The 25,391-nt window shown below is 36.5% G+C and overlaps 1 protein-coding gene across 1 annotated transcript; it reads left to right on the top strand.

The window, feature by feature from the left end:
• The first annotated feature begins 2,188 nt into the window (after nucleotides 1–2,188).
• SEC22B (SEC22 homolog B, vesicle trafficking protein) lies at nucleotides 2,189–23,481 on the top strand. The gene is given in 6 exon segments (XM_034929462.3): nucleotides 2,189–2,427; nucleotides 9,699–9,808; nucleotides 15,302–15,399; nucleotides 15,402–15,461; nucleotides 18,142–18,288; nucleotides 21,488–23,481. Coding segments are annotated over 6 exon segments (645 nt in total). The 5' UTR covers nucleotides 2,189–2,352; the 3' UTR covers nucleotides 21,643–23,481.
• Nucleotides 23,482–25,391: the final 1,910 nt, after the last annotated feature.

Here is a 25,391-nt window from a genome sequence, read left to right as displayed (position 1 = left end):
TCTCTAATCAACATGGCAGTCTGTATCCTTAATTAAAATATTTGTAGCATTAATTCCCCATTACTCAAATGACCATCATTTGAGGCTGTGGAGAAGGCATGTCCTTGTTGAGTGGAAGGAAGGGAAATTAGAACAACTTATATCTATGGGCTATTTTAAATGTAAGGTACTATGATTCTACCAACTTAGACTCCCATATACACAAGGATTCACTTCCATTCCACTTTCTGTCTCTGTTAATAGCACAATTTTTTTTGTCTTATTTATTGTAGTCCTTCATCTTTCATGTGGAGTCAATCACTAGGTCTTATTGGGTTTTGGTCTCAAAAGTCTATCATTAAATAATATTAGTTTTCTTAGCAGCATAATTCACAATTGCAAAGATGTGGAACCAACCTAAGTGCCCGTCAACTAATGAGTGGATAAAGAAAATGTGATACACACACACACACACACACACACACACACACCATGGAATACTACCCAGCCATAAAAAGGAGTGAAATAATGTCTTTTGCAGTAACTTGGATGGAGCTGGAGGCCATTATTCTAAGTGAAGTAACTCAGGAGTGGAAAACCAAAAACCATATGTTCTCACTTAAGTGTGAGCTAAGCTATGAGTACACGAAGGTATACAGAGTGATATAATGGACTTTAGAGACTTAGAAGGCGGAGGGTGGGAAGGGACCTAGGGTTAAAAAACTACTTATTAAGTAAAATGTATGCAACTCGGGTGATGGGTGCACTAAAATCTCAGCTTTCACCACTATATAATTCATCTATGTAACAAAAACCCACTTGTAACCCAAAAGCTATTGAAATAAAAATCTTTTTAATAAAGAAAATGCCACACAAAAATAATATTAGTTTTCTTCTAATGCTGAAGGCCAATATAAAAGGTAACAAAAGCCTGAGCTCTTTAATTAATGGGTACAAGTTAAGACAGAATCACATCAGGATTTGAAGTTGAACCTGAGCTCAAATCCTGTTCCCATCACTGCTAGCTCTCTGAGGCTTTCCTCTCAACTACAAAGTGGAGATATAATACTAAACAAGCTTACTGGGTTGCTTAACTAATATCTAGAACATACTTAACAGTGTTTCTATTAATGCGAGAACTAACTGTAAGCACTTAGTAAAGAGTAGTCATTATTAAGCAATGATAAAGCATTTGTATAATTCTTTTTTTAGCTTTTGAAAGCCTTGCACCTAGATTTTCTCATCTAATATTCATTAAAACCCTGAAAGGCCGATCATATCCCCACTTTAGAGATGGGGACACCAAAAAACAAAGAGATGGGAACACCTAGATATATCAGAGATCCTAGTTTTTTATTTATTTATTTATTTATTTATTTTGAGACAGAGTGTCGCTCTGTTGCCCAAGCTGGAGTACAGTGGCGCAACCTCGGTTCACTGCAAGCTCCGCCTCCCGGGTTCACGCCATTCTGCCTCAGCCTCCCGAGTAGCTGGGACCACAGGCGTCCGCCACCGCGCCCGGCTAATTTTTTTGTGTTTTTTTAGTAGAGACGGGGTTTCACCATGTTAGCCAGGATGGTCTCGATCTCCTGACCTCGTGATCCGCCCGCCTCAGCCTCCCATAGTGCTCGGATTACAGGCGTGAGCCACCGCGCCCGGCCTGATCCTAGCTTTTTGTAGGTGACTGACCTAGGTGGTACAAGATGTCCTGTACTTGTTCATTTATTCACACATACAACACATATTTATTGACTTCTTACCATAAACTGTTTAAGGAGCCTGGTGGGGATACCGCATAAACAAACAAGCAAAAATAGACAAAAATCTTTGTCTAGAAATATATAAACATAGAACATTTTATAGAATATATAACATAGAAAACAGAAAAAAATAAATATGAAAATAGCCTAATTTTCAGGGTTTTCCTTTTTTTACATACCCTTCATGGTTAACGGTTAGTGGTTAATGGGGATTACCCATTAACTCCCACCCTCCTTCCCAGCTCTCTCCCAAGACTTAGTTTCAGGAACTAGAAAATTCTGATTCAGCTTGGGTGCAATGGCCGCTCAAAGGGCGAGGCTTATTCGAAGCCTCAAATTCAGAAAACCCGGCCAGACCTTGGAAGTTAAGAAGGTGGAAGGCAGATCGCGGAACCAGTGTTCTGATAGTTGTGGTTCTCTGAGGGAAGCCAATTCTGGGGACCGGTAGTGGAAAGCTCTTGCGCTGTTTCCGGCCACCTCAGCGGGAAGCGGAGACGCAAGCCCTGGATCTCCGGTAACTGAGACATAGGGTATAACTGTTGTCGCGGCGGAGGAAGTGAGGACGGCGCCAAGGGCCTTCCGGGCCAGTGTTGGATCCCTGTAGTTTGTGAAGATGGTGTTGCTAACAATGATCGCCCGAGTGGCGGACGGGCTCCCGCTGGCCGCCTCGATGCAGGAGGACGAACAGGTGAGCTGCTTACTCACGACCCGCGACCCCAAGTCTCTGTCAGCGCGCTTTGCCCTCAGCATCGGATTCCTTCCTAGGACCGGGAGACCTTTGTGACTTCCCGGGCACTCCCGACCTCTCTGAAGTGCGCTTTTATCTTTTGGTGTAGGAGAGACTACCGGCAAGAGGAAATCTTTCCTGAAGGAGGAGTTAAGTTTTTTGTGTTAGCTGTTTCTCTTTAGAAAAACGCTCTGGAGAAGTGGTAGCTTTGGTTGATTGTGATCACCCAGTGTTCTTTGGCTCTTTAGGGACTTTGTTAAAATTCAGGATTTCTAATTTTCTGCTGCTAATAGGACTGCTGATGGATAAATCCTGGGAAAAAGTCAGCCAAGTTCTTCAACTCTATAACGTAGCACCTGATCCTTGACCTAGCTTGCTGACATCTTTTGAAAGTGGGTGAGGTAATATTGCCACATAAAAGCACCTGTTAAAGTTCAGTACATCACATTCTTTCAGGATTATCCCCAGTTCCCACCTTCTCCAATACGCCGTACCACATTCCTGCAGTACATTGTAACTTATTTTTTTCTTTGTCTTTCAATAACTTGAGTTTCCTAGCGGGCAAACGACGGGTCTTAATCATCTCTTTGTTATCCATACCTTTTACAATAGCTGCTTTATGCTAGTAGGTGCTCAAAAGTATACTGAATTGATTAAAAACAGCACTAACTCCAGATGTCTTAAAAGAAAGCTGTTTTGTGTTTTAGAAACACAGTGGAAATTTCTGAAGTAAGACAAGTTTCTGGAGCAAGCTTGGGAGGTTCTGAAGACAAAGCTGAGAATGGAATTTATATAATTTGTTTAAAGTGATCAATTTTATTTTACTTTTCCATACAGTCTAAGTAAAACCTTGAGCCTTAAAAAAAGATGAGATATTGAAAAAATAGTTTGCACATTTCTTCTGTTGGACTTTTCATTCATATATTAATGCAAAAAATTTTTACTGAGCACATCAAATGTGCCAGGCATAGTGTTAATGCAGGGAGTTAGAGTACACAGTCTCTACCTTTGTGGAGCTTACAGTCTAGTGGAAAAATCAGATAACCAACGAACTATTAAAATGTAGTTTAACTGCTAAGGAGAAGGAAGAGGATTTTGTGCTTGAACATGGAAAATATATCTAAGTTGGTTTTAGGAAATCAGGAAAGTCTTCCCAGAAGGTATGACACTAAGGTAACAGTAGGATCCAGTAGTAAGGAACTATTCTATTTGGTTATATGCCTTTTTAGGTTTGATTTGGAAATATAGTTACTTTCACTTTTAGGAGAGTGGTGATACAGATAATAAAGTTGCAGGTCATGCTAAGTGAAATGTATTCTATTCATTACATAAAAACAAAGTCTAATCTTTGAAATAAACCATGAACAATTTAACATACCCCAATTTGCTAATGTGAAATGTTTTTCAGGAATACTCTAGGACCATCCTGCAGAAGGAGTGTAATTGTTCAAATGAACCTAGGAATATGATTTGAACAAAGTAGATAGTGCAGGGAAATATCCTTGAAGGATGTGTAGTTTGACTAAAAAACAGTTTTCCTACAGTGGGTGGCTGTGTGTTGGGGGTAGGGGGGATGGAATCTGGTCAATTTTTAAATTATTGCATTGAATTCCAGTGTTGGCAAAGAATACAAAGTGAACTTGAAAGTCTCCTTAATATTAGTGGCCCCTACTCTCTGCCATGATACTTTATTGAAAAATTAATTGATTTATTGTTTTTTAATTATAAATTTGGTATTGATTTCATATTGGTTTATCAAGATGGGATGCTTTGTTTAATTGACAAGGAAAGAAATTTTACACACAAATATTTTTGTGATTGTAGTGCCATAGTATTTTCCTTTAGGAATTTTGACTTTGAATAATAAAGTTTGCCTAAACTTTTAATGTCTGTAAAGATCTGAATCTTAGGCTTACTTTTACTATTTTCATAGTATACAGAACATTTATAAAAGCGCCTACTACATACCAAACACTGTGCTAAGCCTATTAAGTTCATTTTTTTATTTAATCCTCATACTACCATATTAGAACAGGTACTATTAAAATCTCCAATAATAGATAAAGAAGCTCTGAGGCTTAGAGAGGATAGATCACTTGCCTAAATTCACAGCTAATAAGTGGCATAATGAAATTTTTCATCAGGGTTTTTCCCCTTGGCACTGTTGACATTTGGGGATGGATAATTATTTGTTTTTGGGGACTGTTCTGTATATTGTGTAGGAGGTCCAGCAATATTCCTGGCCTCTACCCTCTAGATGCCAGTAGTACCACTACCCTTCCCCACTTTGTTTGTTTGTATGATGACAAAAATATTTCTAGACATTGCTAAATGTCTCATGGGGGCAAAATCACCCCAATTGAGACCCAGTGGTTTTTATTAAGTTTTTGTCGACTCAGACAAAAACTTAATAACCACTGTACTTTAGTGCCTTGTTCTAAGGCCTTTTAATGATGTCTTACCTCTTAGGAGTCCAGGAATAACTTTTTAATAAACAGATATCTCAACCAAACAGTTTTATATTTAATCACCTTAATTATCCAGGCCAGATAATTCAATGTATTTTCATTTTTGTATGTTTTTGTTTTCTTATCAGTGTACTTTCAGTATTTACACTGATAATAGATATCATATTTTAGGTATTTACTAGGTGCCTGTACAAGCTGCCATATTACCGAAGATGGACAGTTATTCAGATAATACAATAGAGAGTAAAATTTACAAAATAATGTAGACAGAGTATTTTATACAGGGTGTTTCCTCTGTGTTTAACTGAAAATTTAGACTTAGGGCAGGAAGAGAGATGAGCTTTTCTTCTCAAATGTGGACTCCCTAACTGATACCCTGTTTATCTTTTTTCCTCATTCCTTTTATGGCATGTTTCTCCTTTTAGGATTTTTGCAATTTCTTTATCTACCTTTCTGTTCTGCCTCAAAATTATTGTATTTTCTTTCATTTTCCTCTGGCATCGTGAAGGGCAGTCCAGACTTGAAGAAAGTGTTAGATCTCACCACATAGGCAGCAGGAAGCTCCAAGAAAGCAGATAGATAACATGTTATACAGTTAAATTGTCTCACGCTCCCAATCACTGAGGGTTGATTAATCCACTTACTGTAACTGCTTTTAGAGGAGAGTGGTTGGTTCTTGCTGCTGCTGGTCTTTGACCAGCTGAGTTCAGTGGGTATTGATACCCACTGAACTCAGCTATGAAAATGATAAGAGCTATGAAGGCAAAAGTTGTTATTGATACAACTAGTTGTTCAGCAGTCTTAGGTGACAGCAACGAAAAGTATTGTGGTTGTGTGTCAAGTTACTACCTTCTATCTTTTGTAATATATAGATCCAAATCCTACATTTGCTGTTGGATAACCTCAAATTTGTTTCACAGTTTTTCCAGTTATTCTGATCCACTGCATTATTGGATTACTAATAGATATCTCATAATTATATCATATACAAATTTCATTAATCTTTTCTAGATGAAGTAGAAAACAGAATGAGGATATCTAAATATTTTTAGGTGGACTGGCTAACTGTGGGCCCTTTGTGACTTTGATCTTGAAAGCAAACTAAAGGTCAGTATGTAAAACAGTGGTTAGGTTGTTTTGTGAGATCTAGATCGGAGCTGCCCCATGGTTTCTTGAGCATTTCCAATGAGTTAGAATTACATAGTAAGACTTCACCTAAAAGGTGGATCTACTATTGAAACAATTTCAATTATAGAGTTAGGGTAGCATAATGCTTAGGAGTAGGGGCTCCAGGGCCAGATTGCCTGCATTCAGATCCTAGTTCCTCCCTTTTTAGCTTAGAGGCTAAAAAGTTTGACTTCTCAAGTAAAAAATTGACATAATAATTCTAATCACCTCATGAAGAATAAACGAGTTAAATAAAGTGTTCAGAACAGTGGCTGGCAGAAAGTGAACACTTAATAATTTCATTTGATCATTTCTGAAGAATCTTTTCTAATTCCATCTTGCCTTTCTTCTTCTTTTTTTTTTTTTTTTTTTTTTTTGAGATGGAGTCTCACTCTGTTGCCCAGGCTAGAGTGCAGTGGTGTGATCTCAGCTTACTGCAACCTCTGGTCCCCAGGTTCAAATGATTCTCCTGCTTCAGCCTCCCGAGTAGCTGGGATTACAGGCACCTGCAACCCTACCTGGCTAATTTTTGTATTTTTAGTTGAGATGGGGTTTCAGCATCTTGGCCAGTCTGATCTTGAACTCCTGACCTCATGATCCACCTGCCTTGGCCTCGCAAAGTACTGGGATTACAGGCGTGAACCCCCATACCCAGCCTCATCTTGCCTTTCTTAAAGGTTCACAGATCAGAATTGCACATAATTGATACACTGGATGCAAATATGTAATGAATGAATGATTTTTCACATTACAAAATTAATTTGTGCATATTATAGAAAGTTCAGTAAATACATAAAAGCAAAATGACCAAAATGTTAACAGTGTTCATTAACTATAATCTGTACTCAAATTATATCCATTTTGGTGGATGACCTTAAACATATGTATGTGTGTATAACATTAAATAATAGCTAATACCGTAAGACTGTTTCACCTAATTTTTTCCACTTAACAGTGTTTAATGAATATTTTCTCATATCATTAAACTCTATACAGCATTGTTTTAATGGCTGCATAGTATTCCATTGTATGAATATGCCAGAAAGATTATTATTTAACCATGAAGATTGTGCTAGCATTGTGTTCTCAAGGATGGTAATGCTAACTGAACCAGCATGGTAAGGTGTTGGTTGGCATACCATAATCCCTATAAATACATCCCCAGTGTTGTATATTGGCAGTCTTTACATTGCTGTTTGCAAATTCCTGAAATTGCAGAATGCTTTTGGCCAGTTTCTTATAGTTGATACAGTTGTTAGTCTTTTTCTCAGGTTACAGTAATGTTTACAGTGCCTCTTGTAAAGTCAAAGGATTTGTACCAATCTGAGTGGCAATTTTTTCCATGTTTCTTCAACTAGTCCTTTTAAGATTCTCACCTGCCTTTAGCAAAGAACATATATTTAACACCTGTGGTTGCAGTTATGTAAAAAATACCGATGTCACAGCCCCACCTCCAAGATGCTGACTTAATTGGTTTGGTAGGGGAGACTGGGCATAAGTAGTTTTGTTTTTGAGATTTCCCCAAATGATTCTATTGTGAAGCCAAGGTTGAAAATCACCGATCTATGTTGATATTCTTTCTTGGCACTTGAGTAGCATTCCCAACATTATTTGCATGCTTTTTATCTACTCTTATGGGTTCAGATCTCTTCAGAATGGCACTGGGGAAACAAAAAGATTGGTAAGTACCATTCAAATTTAGGAAAATAGAATATTGTGCACTAGTTCTTATTGGCTAAAAGCATATGACAGTATTCACTCTTACTGGCTGGCCATATATTAGTAGTACTGTTTAATATGATAATTTTGATATAATTATTATAAAGTACTGTTTAATATATAAAACTGTACATACAGACAGACATACATATGTTAATATAGAACTATTTCTCAAATATATAACAAATATATGTCAATAAAACAAATAATTGCCATAACAGTGGTATTAAACAAGATAAATCTACAAACTAATACCTCGACTGGACTCTGCCTATCTCCCCTGGTTCACCTCATGCTTATTCACCTTCTTATTCATATTGAAATTTCCAGTTCACCATTTTTACATATTGCTTAGAATCTTATTATCCTGTAATTGTACATTTGCTGATCTGCCACTTTATCATTTTATTGTTGCTTCCTTGTTTTTATTATCAGCTTAGCAGTACACTATCTACAATTATAAGATATCACTTTGTACTTTATCAAAGTTAGACCTCAGATCCTGGGAGACCCTAGCATAAATACTTTTCTACTTAAATATTTAGTTATTAAACATCTGCCAAAGGGAGGCTATTCTTTCTATGTAAAATAAATAATTCCAAAATAGGATTATTTCTTTGCATCACATGGCAGTGTCCTAGTCTGGGTTACTATACAAAATACCATAAATTGGGTGGCTTATAAATGACAGAAATTGATTTTTCTAGTTCTACAAGGTGAAGATCAAGCACCAGCAGATTTGGTGACTATTGAGGGCCTATTCCTGGTTCATAGATGTCACCTTCTGGCTGTTTCCTCACATGGTGGATGGAGCAAGCTAGCCCTCTGTGGTCTCTTTTATAAAGGTACTAATCGCATTCATGAGGGCTCTACCCTCATGACTTAGTCACCTCCCAAAGGTCCCACTTCTTAATACCATCACTTTGGGGGGTTAGGATTTCAACATGAATTTTGTGGGGGATACCAGCAAACATTCAGACTATAGCTGGGTAGCTGGCAAGAAAGCTCCCCTACCCCACATGTGGATGGAAAAACAATGTCTATTTGCTTCCCATTCTTCAGGCACTTCCTTTCCCTGTTGGATCTAGTAGATTGGAGATGCATGGTTTTCTTCTTTTGAAATGACACTGCTGTTTTTTCCAGTAGATTTGCCCCCTCTTTTTAACAAAAATAATTGTAAAAGCAGTTAGAAATTGTTCAGGAAAATATTACCTGTAATTATAACATATGAATGCTATTATTTTCATTTTTGTCTGCATATATCCCGCGATATTCAAACTTTTGCTGTCCAAACTTGGGAACCAAATAGATTTATTCAGTAAAGGGTATCTGACATCCTAATCTTTGTCTCTACCCTTGGTCATTTTTATGTAATTGCAGTCAAAGTGTTCATAATAATTTGCAGTCACTAGTACACACATTTAGTTTTGTTTAAACGCTAAAAACGGTAACACTTGTGGAAGGTTCTGCTGGATATTCCAACATAAAAATGAAATTCACCAATCTTGTTCCTAGGATATTCCCCTGAGTATAGCACATGCTGTGTAGTTCTGTGCCAATAACTGCAAATGAAATGGGTTAGGAGGAGAGTACTGTCCTAATAGTGGAAAGAACACTGGATTGAAAGTTAAGAGTGCTTAAGTGTATTTGAGGTATATGCTTTTGCTTCTTAGCAAATAACTAATGCGATCATCTTGAAGAAGTAGGGGTTAGGTCTTCCTCTGTACTCTGAAAGTAGGTTGTCTTTCCTCCGTTAAAATGAATCTTACTTACCTGTAAATGAAGGACCTCATTCAGAGTGTCCTCATAATATGATGCTTCTCACTAATTGATACAGCATTTTGTGGAAAATTCTTACATGAAGATGTCTTCTTTCAGTCTGGCCGGGACCTTCAACAGTATCAGAGTCAGGCTAAGTAACTCTTTCGAAAGTTGAATGAACAGTCCCCTACCAGATGTACCTTGGAAGGAGGAGCCATGACTTTTCAGTGAGTGTAATCTTGATTTCTTTATGATTATTTAAGTGTGAAATACAGTAACAGAATGCCTGATAAAAAATAATAATTTTTAAAAAGTAAAGATTACTTAAAAATGTTGTCTTTTGGGAGGAGCAACTTCTCTGGCTCTAATTCTACAAAATGGACATCTTGTTGGTTTTATCAGCATGCTTACAGTAATTTAACCTGTTAACATGTGTCTATGCTGTGCCCATCATGCAATAATAGATAACTTCTTGCTTTAGGACTGTCTTGGAGCCAGATATGTGTAGGTTAGTACCCTTGCTCAAACATTTCCTAACAGTGTAACTTTGAGCAGCTCACCTAACTTCTCTAAGCCTCAGTTTCCTCTATAAAGTAGTGAAAATAAACATAGGAGGTTTGAGAGGATTGTGAGGGAATCTGTGTGTATTACTTAGCATCTTGTCTGACACACATGGGAAGAGTCAATAATTATTAGTTATTATTATTTTGAAAAAAGAAAATTATAAAAGATAAGAGCATCTTAATCAGTGGTTATAAATGATACAGCTGATAGAGGACTCAAAGGAACATTATTGGATTTTAAATTATCTACAAATAATTGGTATTTAATGTTTAATACATGCCAAGTTTGAAGCTGACAAAATAGGAAGGATTAAAAAGGAAAAGAGTACAAGAGCATCAGAGGAAAATAAAAACGGATTAGTTAAATAATCTTTGCTATTTTAGGGACTTAGATAGTAAGATAACTTAGGCCAGGGAGGAAGCTGCTATGTTTACTTTTAAAAAACAAAACAAAAATTCTCTACCTATAAAAGACAAGTAAAAAGTACATCAAAACAAAAATAAAACCCTAGGCAATTGGCTAAGAAAATGTTGGACATTATGTTTTATGATGTATTAATTTTTATAATATCTGAAATATTTTCTAGAACTCTAATTTTCAACACCAAAAATAGTCACTCACTTAATATCTAGTATCCTCATTTTCACCATGGTTTAGAGAACCAAGACCTAGGAAAGTTCTCATGGAATTGAGAAGAGATTTTCTTCTGCCTGATTCCTTTAGGACATTCATAATCTCATATCATCCTTTATTTCCATCCAAGAGCTATTAAGGGTTTATTCTTTGCCAGACCTTATACTGAGTCCTGCATTTAATGTCCATACCTTTTAACACTGTTCTCTTAGTACAGAGAGAGACATATACTCAAACAAGTATACTATAATATCTTAATTGAAAAGATGTTGTAAATTAGATTTAAATGAAATGTTTTGGGAACAGAGAGAAGGAAGGAACAAATTCCCATTTGTAGGGGGTAAGTTTGAAGAAACGGGACAGAGGAGGGGAGTATATATAAAGAAGTTTCACAGAAAAAATTATGGTAGAAATGAACATATGAAAATGAACAGGATTTCTCCAGGTATTTAAAAGAGCATTAACGGTTAGAAAAAACAATATAAGCAGAAGTCCACAAATATGTAAAGAACCTAGCATGTTGGAAAACAGTCCGCCATTTGGTTTATTAAAATATATGATAGAATGTTGCTTACACTTGTTTTGAAAGGCTGTAAATATAATACCATGGAGTATGATTTTATTTTGTAGGTATTAGGGAACCCTTAGAGTTTGTAAGCAGGGTAATATGGTCATCTGTAGTCTCTGGGAATAAAACTGATGGTATAGAAGATGGTGTAGACTAAAAGCAAAGAGACCAGTTAACTCAGGTGCCCAAGCAAGGAATAAGACAGCTGTATTATTAATATTATTTTAAGGGGCCTGAGAGGTCATATAATAGTCTTTATCCTTTATGGAGCCCTAGGATGCCTCAGGAGCCACATGGAAAGGGCAAGGATGGGAGTATATATAATGCTTTGGGCCCCTAAACTCCTCCTTATGTTTTAAATTTTTTCCTTTTATTTTCAGTTGACATGTAATAATTATACATATTTATGGGATACAGAGTGATATTTCAATACATGTATACAATGTGTAATCAAATCAGAGTAATTAGCATATTCATCACCTCAAACATTTATCATTTCTTTGTGTTGTGAACATTCAAAATCTTGTAGCTTTTTGAAAATACGTGGTAAGTTATAGCTAGCCATATTCACCCTACAGTTCTGCAGAACACCAGAACTCATTCTTCCTATCCAGTTGTAATTTTTTATCCATTAACTTGCCTCTGCCCATCCTCCCCTTCTCTCTACCTTTCCCTACTTCTAATACCCACAATTCTACTCTCTACTTCCATGAGCTCAAGAATTTTTTTTGGCTCCTACATATGAATGAGAACATGACATATTTATCTTTCTGTGCATGACTGATTTTATTTAACGTAATGTCCTCCAGATTTATCCATGTTGCTGCTAATGATAGAAATTCATTCTTTTTTATGGCTGAATAGTATTCCATGGTGTGTGTGTGTGTGTGTGTGTGTGTGTGTAAAAACACTTTTAAAATCCATTGTTCTCTTGATGGACATTTCTCTTGATTATCTATCCATAGATATTATGAATGGTGCTGCCGTAAACGTGGGGGTACAGATAAGTTTTTAACATAATGAGTTTTTTTCCTTTGGAGAAATACCCAGCAGTGGGATTGCTAGATTGTATGGTAGTTCTGTTTTTAGTTTTTTGAGAAACCTCCATACTGTTTTCCATAGTGTATAAAAGTTCTCTTTTCTCTTCATCCTCAACAGCATTTATTGACTTTTGTCTTTTTAATATACATTTTAACTGGGGTGAAATAATATATCGTTGTGGTTTTTATTTACATTTACCTGAAGATTAGTGATGTTGAGCATTTTTTCATATACTTGGCCATTCGCATGTCTTTCGAGAAATGTCAATTCTGTTCCTTGCCTACTTTTTAATTGAATTATTTTTGGTTTTGCTGTTGAGTTGTTTGAGTTCCTCGTATGTTCTGGATATTAGTTCCTCATCAGATGAATGAAACTAGATCCCTATCTCATCATATACAAAAATCAACTTAAAGTAGATTAAAGACTTAAGCATAAGACCCTAAACTATAAAACTACTAGAAGAAAACATAGGAGAAATGCTTCAGGACATGAACCTGGGCGAAGACTTTATGGCAAAGACTTCGAAGCACAGGCAGCAGAAAAGAAAGTAGACAAATGGGACTGTATTAAACTAAAAGCTTCTGCACAGCAAAGGAAACAACACAGTGAAGAGACAACTTGCACAATGGGAGAAAATATTTGCAAACTCCTACTTAAACTAAAGAACCTCTGATTTTATCTGATATATACATTGGCCTTCTGAATATAAGTTTTGCTTGTTATATATACATATTCCATATATAAATATATATATTTGCATGTGTGTGTGTGTATACTATGGCTAAAAAGAAGTTGGAAAACCAACATTTTTCTAAGCCTAACATTTTTCTAAGAATTTCTCAGATGTGTAATCATATAGCCCCTTCCAGAGTGCATGGGCGCTCATCATCACAAAAGAAAGTCAGTTCCATTGTTGAAAAGTTTCCAGTTGATTACAGAGTTCTCCTGGACTGTAAATTAAGGAGTCTTATTAGTCTTGTACCCAGTAAACATTATGTCATTAACCTTACATTTCTATCCACAGAAATTTCCAGTTACAGTGTTTTCCTTTGTGGCTGGAAAGAGTTTAAATATGTGTATGCTAGTTTACCATATAGAATCAAAGGGTGGATGGAGTCACAACTCTGAATTTTTCAAGAAAAAGTCTTAAGTATTAAGCAAAAAACAAATAACCCCATTTAAAAAATGGACAAAAGACATGAGCAGATATTTCTCAAAACATACTAGAGGCTAGCAAACTAATGAAAAAATGCACATCACTAATTATTGGAGAAATGCAAATCAAAACCACAATAAGATACCATCTCACAACAGTCACAGGGCTATTATTAAAAAGTCAAAAAACAACAGATGCTGATGAGGCTGTGGAGAAAAAGGAATTGCTTATACACTGTTCGTGGGAATGTAAATTCAGCCACTGTGGAAAGCAGTTTAGAGATTTTTCAAAGAACTTAAAACAGAACTACCATTAGACCCAGCAAACCCATTAATGGGTTTATATCCAAAAGGAAACAAATCTTTCTACCAAAAATCATGCACTTGCATATTCATTGCAGCACTATTCACAATAGCAAAGATATCAACCTAGGTACATGTTAGTGGTGGATTGGATGAAGAAAATGTAGTATATATACAGTATGGAATACTATGTAGTCATAAAAAGAAATGAAATCATGTCCTTTGCAGCAACATGGATGGAGCTGGAAGTCATTACCTAAGTGAATTAATGCAGGAACAGAAAACTAAATACTGTATATTCTCATTTATAAGTTTATAAGCTAAACATTGGGCACTCATGGACATAAATATACTGAGGACTTACTAGAAGAGGAGGGAAGGAGGGGGCAGGGGTTGAAAAACTATTAGGTAGTATGCTTAGTACTTGGGTGATGGGATTGTTTGTACCCCAAACCTCGGCATTATGCAATATACCCAGGTAACAAACCCGCACATATACATCCTCAAGCTAAAATAAAAGTTTAAAATGTTAGTTGAAGAATTGTGTAATGGGCTGGGTCCAGTGGCTTACACCTGTAATCTCAGCACTTTGGGAGACTGAATTGGGTGGATCGATTGAGGTCACGAGTTTCAGACCAGCCTGGCCAAAATGGTGAAACCCCATCTCTACTAAAAATACAAAAATTAGCTGGGTGTGGTGGTGGGTGTCTGTAATCCCAGCTATTTGTGAAGCTGAGGCGTGAGAATCACCTGAACCTGGGAGGCGGAGATTGCTGTAACTGAGATCATGCCACTGCACTCCAGCCTGGGTAATCTGGGTGATGGAAAGAGCCCTGTCTCAAAAAAAAAAAAAAGAGAGAGAATCTACTGGATGAAAAATTATAATAAATATGTCTAAATACTCCTTTTAGAATATACAGCTAATAGGCTGGGCGCAGTGGCTCACGCCTGTAATCCCAGCACTTTGGGAGGCTGAGGCAGGCGGATCACGAGGTCAAGATATCAAGACCATCCTGGCCAACCAACGTGGTGAAACCCCGTCTCTACTAAAAATACAAAAATTAGCTGGGCATAGTGGCGCACGCCTGTAGTCCCAGCTGCTCGGGAGGCTGAGGCAGGAGAATGGCTTGAACCCGGGAGGCGGAGGTTGCAGTGAGCCGAGATAATGCCACTGCACTCCAGCCCAGGGGACAAGGTGAGACTCCGTCTCAAAAAAAAAAAAAAGAAAAAAAAAAACCAAAAACAAACAAAAAAAGAATATACATCTAATAATGGGAAGATGTTTGCTTTCTGATTCCAAGGATTTGCGGTTTTAAATTGACTCTCATTTAGCCAGCCTCAAAGTATTTAGGCTAGATTTTTTAAAAAGTTTGCATGGTACAGAGATTCTGCTTTAAACTGTTGTCAGTGCTATTACTTTACAGACAACTTTGTCTTGCTTTTTATGTCTCACCAGCTACATTATTGAGCAGGGGGTGTGTTATTTGGTTTTATGTGAAGCTGCCTTCCCTAAGAAGTTGGCTTTTGCCTACCTAGAAGATTTGCACTCAGAATTTATGAACAGCATGGAAAGAAGGTGCCCACTGTGTCCCGACTCTATTCCTTTATTGAATTTGGTAAGTTTTTGCCCCTCACTTCTCTCTATCAAGGGAGCAAACAATATGGAGAAGCTATTTGTTACACTGATATAATATTTATACATTTTTCCTGATGTTTACTTGCTGAAGTTTTAGCTTCTGCTTCCTTTTCCATTCCACTTCTTTTTGTCTTTTTGAGTGACTAAGGCTTTGTTCTGAAAAGTAATTTTCTCTAGTCTTTTGATCTTTCCCCCATAGAAATTGTTGCCTTTTGCCCTTTCTGTTATTTGATTTGATTCTTCTTTAGAGTCACATGTGACAGGAACTGTGCCTAAAGATCTACTTGATTGGCATATAATGGCTGAGTTCTTCTTTACCCCAGTCCACAGACTCACACTCACAATAAGGCTCATTTTATGGAGATCAGAATTGGGAAATCAGAAAGAATGATGTTCTGTTTCTTTTAGTAGAATAAGATCCTCTAATTAAAAAAACAAAACATAACAAAGAAATAGAAGATACCTGGTACTCATGGTATTGGGGTATAATATTTACTACATTCAGGAATAGTGAGCATAGGTGTCTGTATTTGTACAAGAATTATAGAAAGACTAATTACTAATCAGACCTGGTAAAGTATCTGATGGTAAGGGATCAAAGGAAATGTCCTAAGTACAGTAAGTACAGGGAGTGAGAACAAGTAGGATCAGGCTATATCGCTGAAATTTTTAGTTAAAAGAGAAATTGGTTTTACTGGCTTAGAATTTTTGAAGTGTTTCAAGTTTGCTAGATAAATGGGTCATCTTGCTTTGGAAAAACACTCTAGTGTTTCATAACTATATACTCTCCAAGTGCTGCTTTATATAATGTCCAGTTTTTCAAATTTTATTTTTATAGACAGTAATACTCCCATAAACCTCCCTCAAAAATAAGACAAATGTATCAGGGTCATACAGGAAACAGATGGCACACCCAAATTAGCTTAAGGGATTATATACAAAGATATGACTAGGCTGTAGGAGAATTACAAGGTACAGTAACCTCTGACCAGTAGCATACTGGTTGTTACCATCCCTAGGACTGAATGTATAAGGGGGAGGAGCAGTTTCTGAAACTGAAAAGGAGAAAATTTCTAGAGAAGGCCAACTTGAGAGGAGCGTAACTTTTGGTAGAGGGATACTTCCAGAAGAAGGTTATTTCCTTCTCTGAAAGAAGCCAGGGGAATAAATACCCGGACATCACTCACTGTCTGTTCTCCTTCTTCCCTACTGTTGGGGCTTCTTCATTGCCTGAACCTAACTGGCACAGAGCAAGGAGTCTATTGAGGTGCTTCATCCAAGTCAGCTTCCCAGTGCAGAAAGCAAGGTGCAGGAGGGCAGAGAGGAGATCTAAAGAGGCAAATGAAAGGGGTACAGCACACTTAAATTAAGATTTTTGCCAAAAGTTGAAAATATCTTTAATAATAAGTCATTCTTCCTATAGTTTTGAGAAATACTGATATGAGCAAAAGATGGATGAGACTTCAGTTTTTATTTATTTATTTATTTATTTATTTACTTAGAGACAGAGTCTCGCTCTATTGCCCAGGCTGGGGTGCAGTGGCATGATTTTGGCTAACTGCAACCTCTGCCTCCTAGGTTCAAGTGATTCTTGTGCCTCAGCCTCCTGAATATCTGGGACTAGAGGTGCACGCTGCCATGCCCAGCTAGCTAATTTCGGTATTTTTGGTAGAGATGGGAGTTTTGCCTTGTTGGCCAGGCTGGTCTCGAATTCCTGGCCTCAAGTGATCCACTCATCTTGGCCTCCCAAAATGCTGGGATTTATACATGTGAGACACAGTGCCTGGCCGAGACTTCAGTTCAGTTTTATATTGGTATTTTGGAAAACTCCCTATTACATATTTGCTTTACCTGAGGCTTAAGAATGGAATGAAACTGGGAATGTATATTAGAGAAAATAAGGTAAAGTTTCTCAGCTTTTTAATGATCATGAACCCTTTTGCCATGTTAGGCTGTAATAATGCTAGAGTGTTACCAGCATCCTTTTAAGGTATGTGTAGAGGTAAGTAACACTTAGCCTAAGGGTCCTCAGAATACTGTTTGAAAATTTCTGTTTTCAGGAAAGGCTTACTATAGTGGGTCTTAATTTCTCTAAGGATTCTGATAGCAGCCTTAGATAGCAAATACTTCTAATTTAAAGGTATTCTCCTGAATGGTCGTCTAATTATACCTTTACATCTTACAAATGAAATAATCAAAGCCTAGATTTTGATATTCAACCAAGAGTTTGGTTAACCATGGACAGTGGCAAATCCAGGAATAAACTCAGAACTGTTTTGGGTTTTTTTGTTTGTTTGTTTTTGAGACAGAGTCTTGCTCTGTCACCCAGGCTAAAGTGTGGTGGTGTGATCTCGGCTCACTGCAACCTCTGCCTCCCAAGTTCAAGTGATTCTCCTGGCTCAGCCTCCTGAGTAGCTGGGATTATAGACGTGTGCTGCCACGCCTGGCTAACTTTTTATATTTTTAGTAGAGACGGGGTTTCACTGTGTTAGCCAGGATGGTCTCGATTTCCTGACCTCATGATTCACCTGCCTTGGCCTCCCAAAGTGCTGGGATTACAGGTGTGAGCCACCGTGCCTGGCCAACTCAGAACTTTCAATTTCCTACCTCAGTACTTTGATGGCCATGAAAGAAATGGTCAGTTTTCTTCATCATTCTAGATACTTTCATTCAGAAAACCAAGAAGCTCTACATTGACAGTCGTGCTTGAAGAAACCTAGGCTCCATCAACACTGAATTGCAAGATGTGCAGAGGATCATGGTGGCCAATATCGAAGAAGTGTTACAACGAGGAGAAGCACTCTCAGGTATCTAAAAGCAATGAGTCTTATGAAGAAATGGTTCTCATTCCATAGACAAGGATAGCTTATTTTGCAGTGCCTTTTATGCTATTAGATTCTACCTAGAACTGTTAAGAATTTATGTCCCAGAAGTACATAAAATTACAATGCTCCCAATATATTTTTTTTTCTAGCATGATTAGTTTTTGTTGAGTTGGAACAGTGTAAAGGACTCATCCATATTAGAAGCAATGATTATTTCTAAGATATTCACAAAATTAATTAAATTATATAACTTGTATAAATTAAGGGAAATGAATGAGAGAAAACTCAACAATGTATTGCAGTGGTTTTTTGAGTAGCCTCTTTGGGAGACTTTACTGCTGCCAGATCAATCTTTATAAAATGCCATTTTCATCAAGGCATTCCTCTCTGAAAAACTTTTAAATCTGGGACTACAAGATAAGATCCAGTCTGACTTATTTTTCCGTCAGTCAGCCATTGTTATTGAGAGCTTGTTATTTGTAAGGCATTGTGCTCTACATATGGAAAATAAGGAAGATGCAAATGTCTGTCATTCTCTAGTTCACAAACATTCTTCTGTAGCCACACCAGCTTCTTTACTATCCTTAGTGGTCTATTCTGCCTTATGCTGGACCTGTTCTGTAAGACCTCCATAAGAACTGTCTCTTTAAAGAACCTTTCTCTGATCCTTATAGCCTGTATCACATTAATCTCTTCTGTACTTTAAACTCCTAAAGCACTTAGTAACATAATGGTTTTAGCACATATTACATGTATGTGTGTTTACCTAATTTACCTTAAATATATTTATTAAATACCTCTTACCATATTAAATATGTATTTAATATATATTAAATATATTTCCATATAACATAAGTATATATTTCATATATTTATATTAAAGTAGGCAAACATATTTGGATAATTAAATATTTTTATATAATTTCATATATTTTTTTGAGACAGAGTCTTGTTCTGTTGCCCAGGCTGGAGTGCAATGGCACGATCTTGGCTCACTGCAACCTCCATCTCCTGGGTTCAAGCGATCTTCCCACCTTATCCTCCTGAGTAGCTGGGGCTACAGGCATGTGCCACCACGCCTGGCTAATTTTTGTATTTTCTTAGTAGAGATGGGGTTTTGCCATGTTGTTCCAGCTGGTCACAAACTCCAGGGCTCAAGCAATCCACTCACTTCAGCTTACCAAAGTGCTGGGATTACAGGCATGAGCCACAACACCCAGCCCTTTATATAATTTTAAAAGTGTAGGTAATTAGGTAAAATTAGGTTAAAAGTATATGTATATTTACCTGATATTTAAATATTACCTAAGTGTTTAATGTGGACATGTAAGCTCTTTAAAGATAGTGCTTATGTATTTTATATCTGTTTCACATACTCCTTATATATCCCCCACAGAAATGGTCACAAATAGGTTCCTTAATAAGTATTTTTGAATTCAGCCATGCTATATATTCATTAGTAAGTGAGTTTTCTTTTATTATGAACTACAAACTTTAACCTTTTTTTGAGTAGTGAGCAGTTATTCATTTACCTTCGCACTCTTTAAATACCAAATTTTGAGTGAGTGAGTGTGTAAGGTTTTGTCATACAGACTTGCAATTCCTATATGGGATAAAGTAGACTAGCACAGGAATTTTTCTTGTATCACTCATGCAAGACTCTAAATTCCTTAAAGGCAGGGATCATGTATATTTTGATCACTGTTGTATCCTCAGCACTTCACATGGTGCCTGTCACATAAATATTTGTTAAATGACTTCTCCAAGCAATAGCTTTGTCTTTATGTTATCCTGTATTTCAAAACGTTCATATATAAATTCTCTCAACTATGACTTGTTTCATAGGGTCTAATAATTGTTCCTCTGCTGAGTTATTCTCAGCAGATTTAGATTCATTTAGCAAATGTTTATTGAGCACTAACTATATACCAGGCCCTGTTCTGGGCATTCAGGATATAGCAGCAAACACAATAATTTAAAATCCCTGTCCAGTGAAGTGTATATTCTTGTAGGCTCTGTAAAAAGATGCCCTGTGCATTGTCATGGTTATTTCTCAGTCCCTGACTCTTCTTCCGTGACTAGATGTTTTTCTTACTCATGTGATCAGTTGCTAATTCAGACGTGGCTGTCATGCCTGTGTTATTAAGTAACGCCATGTTTCCCAATCAAAACCATTCTCTATTAAGCAACTCCAAATATTCCAAAAGCATTCTTTAAGGAAGAAACAACTGGATTGCAAAATAGTTTTTTCTGAAATTTAAAGAAGTGAAAAGTTTGATCAGAATTTATTATGTCAAATGGAGTTTGTGTTTATTATTAAAATATGCCCTATATTTTAATATGGTCTAGCTTGTGTCTATCTGGCTATTTCTCTAAGTGTTTAGTTAACTGTTATAAGAAGATAACAACATTACAAATGTCCTTGGGGGTGAAAAAACTTGCCAGAAAATACTAAAAAGCTTAATTTACTTGCGTTTTTTTTTGTAGTACTTATTGTATTTTAGTTACAGCTTTCCTATGTCTATTGAAATATAAATCCTGATAGCTTTAACTTCATAGTAGTCTCTACTATGTGGAGAATCTTAGAAATGTTAGCAGTCATCATTGAAGTATAGCTTAAGACTGTGTTTGGTTAATTGAATTTTCTGGTTATCTGAGTTTGTTTTACATGGATTATCATGATCATTTTTCAAAATATAAGAGAATATGATTCAGACCATTAGAAGATTATGAAGATAATAATTATTAACATGTAATAATTATTATAATTTATCATGTTCAGGCATTGTTGCTCACTTTACAGGCAATCTCATGTACATACAACTTTATGACATAGTTACTGTTATTATCCCCAATTATAGATGAAGAGACTAGGTTTTAAATAGGTTACATGACTTGACCAATGTCACATAACTTGTACAGGTGATATCTGAACCAAAGAGTCTGAGGCCAGAACCTGCACTTCTAACCACCTTACTATATAGCCTCAAAAATTCAGACATAATCTGATCAGCATCATCAGTTAATTAGTATATGCAATGTTAGCCTTAAAATAAAAATGATGATTTAAGATTCATGGTTGTTGCAGTGCTGCTCATTTTGGTTATTTTTAATGCCTTAATACTTTTGGCAAAATACTTCCAGGGACTAATTAATGTTTTCCTTTTTTCCTCTTTGACAGCATTGGATTCAAAGGCTAACAATTTGTCCAGTCTGTCCAAGAAATACCGCCAGGATGCGAAGTACTTGAACATGCGTTCCACTTATGCCAAACCTGCAGCAGTAGCTGTATTTTTCATCATGTTAATAGTGTATGTCCGATTCTGGTGGCTGTGAAATAATGAATACAGTCACTGGTAAGGGAGAACCTAGAACCCAGTAGGTGTATATTTTCAGGAAACTGAGCTCACAGAGATGTGTATTAGAATCCAAGTGGAACTTCTGCCTCTAAAGACCTTGCAAGGAAAGAGATGTCCTGAAAATGAAAGGTTGCACCTCATTTAATGAAGCTTAACCCTATGTAGAAAGTCTCTTTCGGGGGCAGAGGCTTTCTCTGGGTGCCAAGCCATATATATTAGGGAATAGTAGATTGTTATTTCGTTTTTTCCCTCCCAGTGCATTTTAAAAACAGCACTGGCTGGGGCATTCTCATTCTCTGATGGAGCCATCAATGAGATTTAACTTAGTCAACCTGTGCTAGCAACATTCTGAAATTCCTTCAAAGAAGGCAGTCCTTTGGGAAGGTGTTTTTTTTTTTGTTTTGTTTTTTGTTTTTGACTCTAATCAACATTCCTTTTGTTGGTGACATTTGTGATTTTCAGTGATCTGAGTTTTTGATGGCCTTTTAAACAAGACTCCAGTATGTGAAGGTTAATTGCTGTGCTCCACAGATCTTGTCTATTGGCCCCTGTAGAAAGTTAACCTTTGTTGTTTTCCTTTTATAATTTGCTTATTGCACAATTGCTTTAGGGTAAGTGAATTATATTAAGATGCCTTGAAATTATAGCACTCCTTGATTAAGAAGCTAAAATGTTTCTCTCATTTACTCCTTAAACAAAAGACTTAAATTAGTTTGGGTCATTATTACTTTTATTTTGCAGCATTTGGTTTGTTATTAGTGTAAGAGCAAGTATAGGATATGGAGAGGCCCCTGGCTTCATGAGAACAAAGGAAGGCCCAGGTTATAATTACAGCTTTCTCCTGCCCCTTCTTTACTTTCTCTACCACAGTTTTCTCCACTGTTTGTTTTCCTCTTGCCACAATTTGCTAACATTTAAAAAATTTTCCTGCACCCAGTAGTTTCATATCCTGTAGACATCCTCTTAGGACATTCTCAAATTTCAAAATAAAAAATATTCATCTATGTAAAGTTTTTGCAGATCAACTACTCAAACTACTAAATACATTTACCTGAGAAAAAGTCTCTGAGAGCACTTCATTCCTGTTTTAGTTCGTGTAAATTCTCTGAGAATGTTCTGGAGATAGATAACTCATTTACAGTGGTTTCTATTAACTAATTAAAGTACCCATGATTTTTTCCTTTTCTGCTCAGGGATGATGGAGATTTCCTTTTACCTTCTGAGGTAGAATCTTTTAATGGGGAAAATAGGCCTTTTAAATATTATTGCCAGGGTCTGCAATAATAACTTAAAATAATAACTTAAAATTCCTGTACATACTGCAAATATTTCTTTAAATTGCACAGGAAAATGAGCGAACTTTTTATTTCTTAATATCTTTGGCAAAAAACTTTAACCAGTAAGCAATTTTATAACCCTGAGGGATCATCAAAGATACTATCCTGATTCCTGGTAAGGAAAAATATATTATTTCCTTATAACAAGGCAAGGAGAAATGCTATTTTATTCCTGATAATTTATATAACTAGAATAATTTTTTTCCTTTCTTTTATGGACCTAAATCTGCCAATTGGGAATTTTGTGCATGAAATATGAAGTTACTTTTTATAGATAATCAGTGCTTTTAAGTCCCTAAAAGGCTCCTGCTGAAGTAATGATGATGTTAATACTAAAAGCCTTTGAAAGGCTGAAAACCTACATAGTGGTACCATAGTATTTGGAGCTTCTATAGGAGTGGAGAGGGGCAGCTCATTGTTGAGAGTTGCATGCTGCAACCTAATGGTCAGCAATGAAATAAATACTTGTAGAATGTTCACTTCAGTGTGAAGTTTTGTTATCTAGTTAATTTATATACATATATCCTTTGTAGATACATTTCTATCTAATCTTGTTGGGCTAATTAAGAAATAAGGGGTGGGGTAATTGTCAACAAAGGGAGAAGAAAGTGGTTTAAGATCAGGGCAGCAGAAAAATTAGAGAACAAGAATATCATAATATGGCTCCTGGTTTTCTTTATAAGAGGCAGTGGGAAGATCTGACTAGATGAAATGTATCATCAACCAAACTGGCATCTAAAACAGAATGGGATAAATACTGTATGGGGTAATTGGAGGCATATTAAGAAAGGACACCTAATTTATTTTGGGAAGAAGTATGTTAAGAGAAGACTTTCTAGAGAAGGAGAATGGGGCATTCTAGGAAGAGTCAATGGCATGTGCAAAGGCATGAATAAAGACAGTGAGGCATATTTTGGAAATGTAACAGCTTGATTCAGCTTAGCCCATAGGGTAAGCATAGACAACAGAGGAGACTTGAGGAATGAGAACTAGATGGGTACACTATCATAAAGGGACTTGTCTATCATGCTGAGGAGTTTAGACCATCTTAATGGTAGTGGCCAAGGATGGCATCAGATTTATAGTTTCAAGTGATCATAATATTGGCATAAAAGATATATTAGGGAGGAAGCCTGAAGTAGGGAGATGAAAATAAGGAGCCATCAAAGGCAGAATGAAACTTAGGCAGATTTCAAGTGATTTTCAAAAATGATGTGATCAGAGGTACCAGATAATAACTATTACATAACACTTTCTTTGTTAGGAGCTTATTTCTCACACTGACCAAAGCTTTTGAAGTAAGTACTCTTTACACCACTATGTAAATAAACCTTACAAAGGATTCTGCTTTGAGGCATGAGAGAGTTAAGTAATTTGCCCAAAGTCACAGAGTTAGAAAGTAATAGAGCTAAGATTTGAACCTAGGCAGTTTGGCTCCAGAGTCTGTGCTCTTACACTATATTACCACCAAGAGGTCAAATAAATACCAAAGAATGTATTTTCGAATTTAACAATGAGGAACTTAATCATACAGGCAGAAGTAATTCCAGAGCACTGGAGACAGAAGCCAGATTGCCATATGGGTTAAAGAGTGTGTAAACCACTAGGAAGTAAAGACATAGAACTACTCTCACAAGTGCTTTTCTGGTTATTGTGACGCTGAACTTCATGGCTTGTTTTAATTAAGACATCTTACAAGTGTCAAAATTTGAAATATTTGGACACTGTACACTCTGGTTATTTAAATATCTAACAATGGTTCTTGAGCATTTTGAGAAACCTTTGAAAATCTGATGAAAGTATGTGCCATTACTCTAGAAAAATGTTCCTGTGTACATGCACATCAAGTATCACATACTGTTTCAGGCTGTTCAAAGACTACAAAGTCTGTTCATGACCTAATGGTCCATGTTCCCTCAGTTAAGAGCTCCAGAGATAAAGGATGTGGAACTCAAAGGTAAGTACCCAGAGCCTGGAAAAATCCATTTGTGACTTGGAAGAATTCTACAATTTGAATTAACTTTGTGGAGATAGATATATTTTTGAAAAATTGTGTGTACCAAAAAAATTTCATATCAAATAATATTTTCCTGTAGTGCATTCAAGGATCTGGTTCCACAGCAAAAAATTGTTTTGGTCTCAGTTCCTCAAAATCACATTTAAGGAGCTTGAGATTTATATTTTCTACTTAATAAGTCTTACAAAAGCAAGTTAAGAAGGAAAATGGACAATCATTTCTGCACATATAGAGTTTAATAAAACATGTATAATAAAATATCTCATATTTTAAATTTCCACCTTATTGGTAGCTTTCATGACAAAGGGCTACGGTGCTGGTGGCCATACAATTAAGGTTTTTGGTTAGTTAGTTAGCAGAACTAACTGACTC

This window comes from Pan paniscus, chromosome 1, assembly GCF_029289425.2.
Source record: "Pan paniscus chromosome 1, NHGRI_mPanPan1-v2.0_pri, whole genome shotgun sequence".
Lineage (NCBI taxonomy): Eukaryota > Metazoa > Chordata > Mammalia > Primates > Hominidae > Pan > Pan paniscus.
Note: the sequence above shows the minus strand (reverse complement) of the source record. Positions and strands in the feature narration are given on the sequence as shown.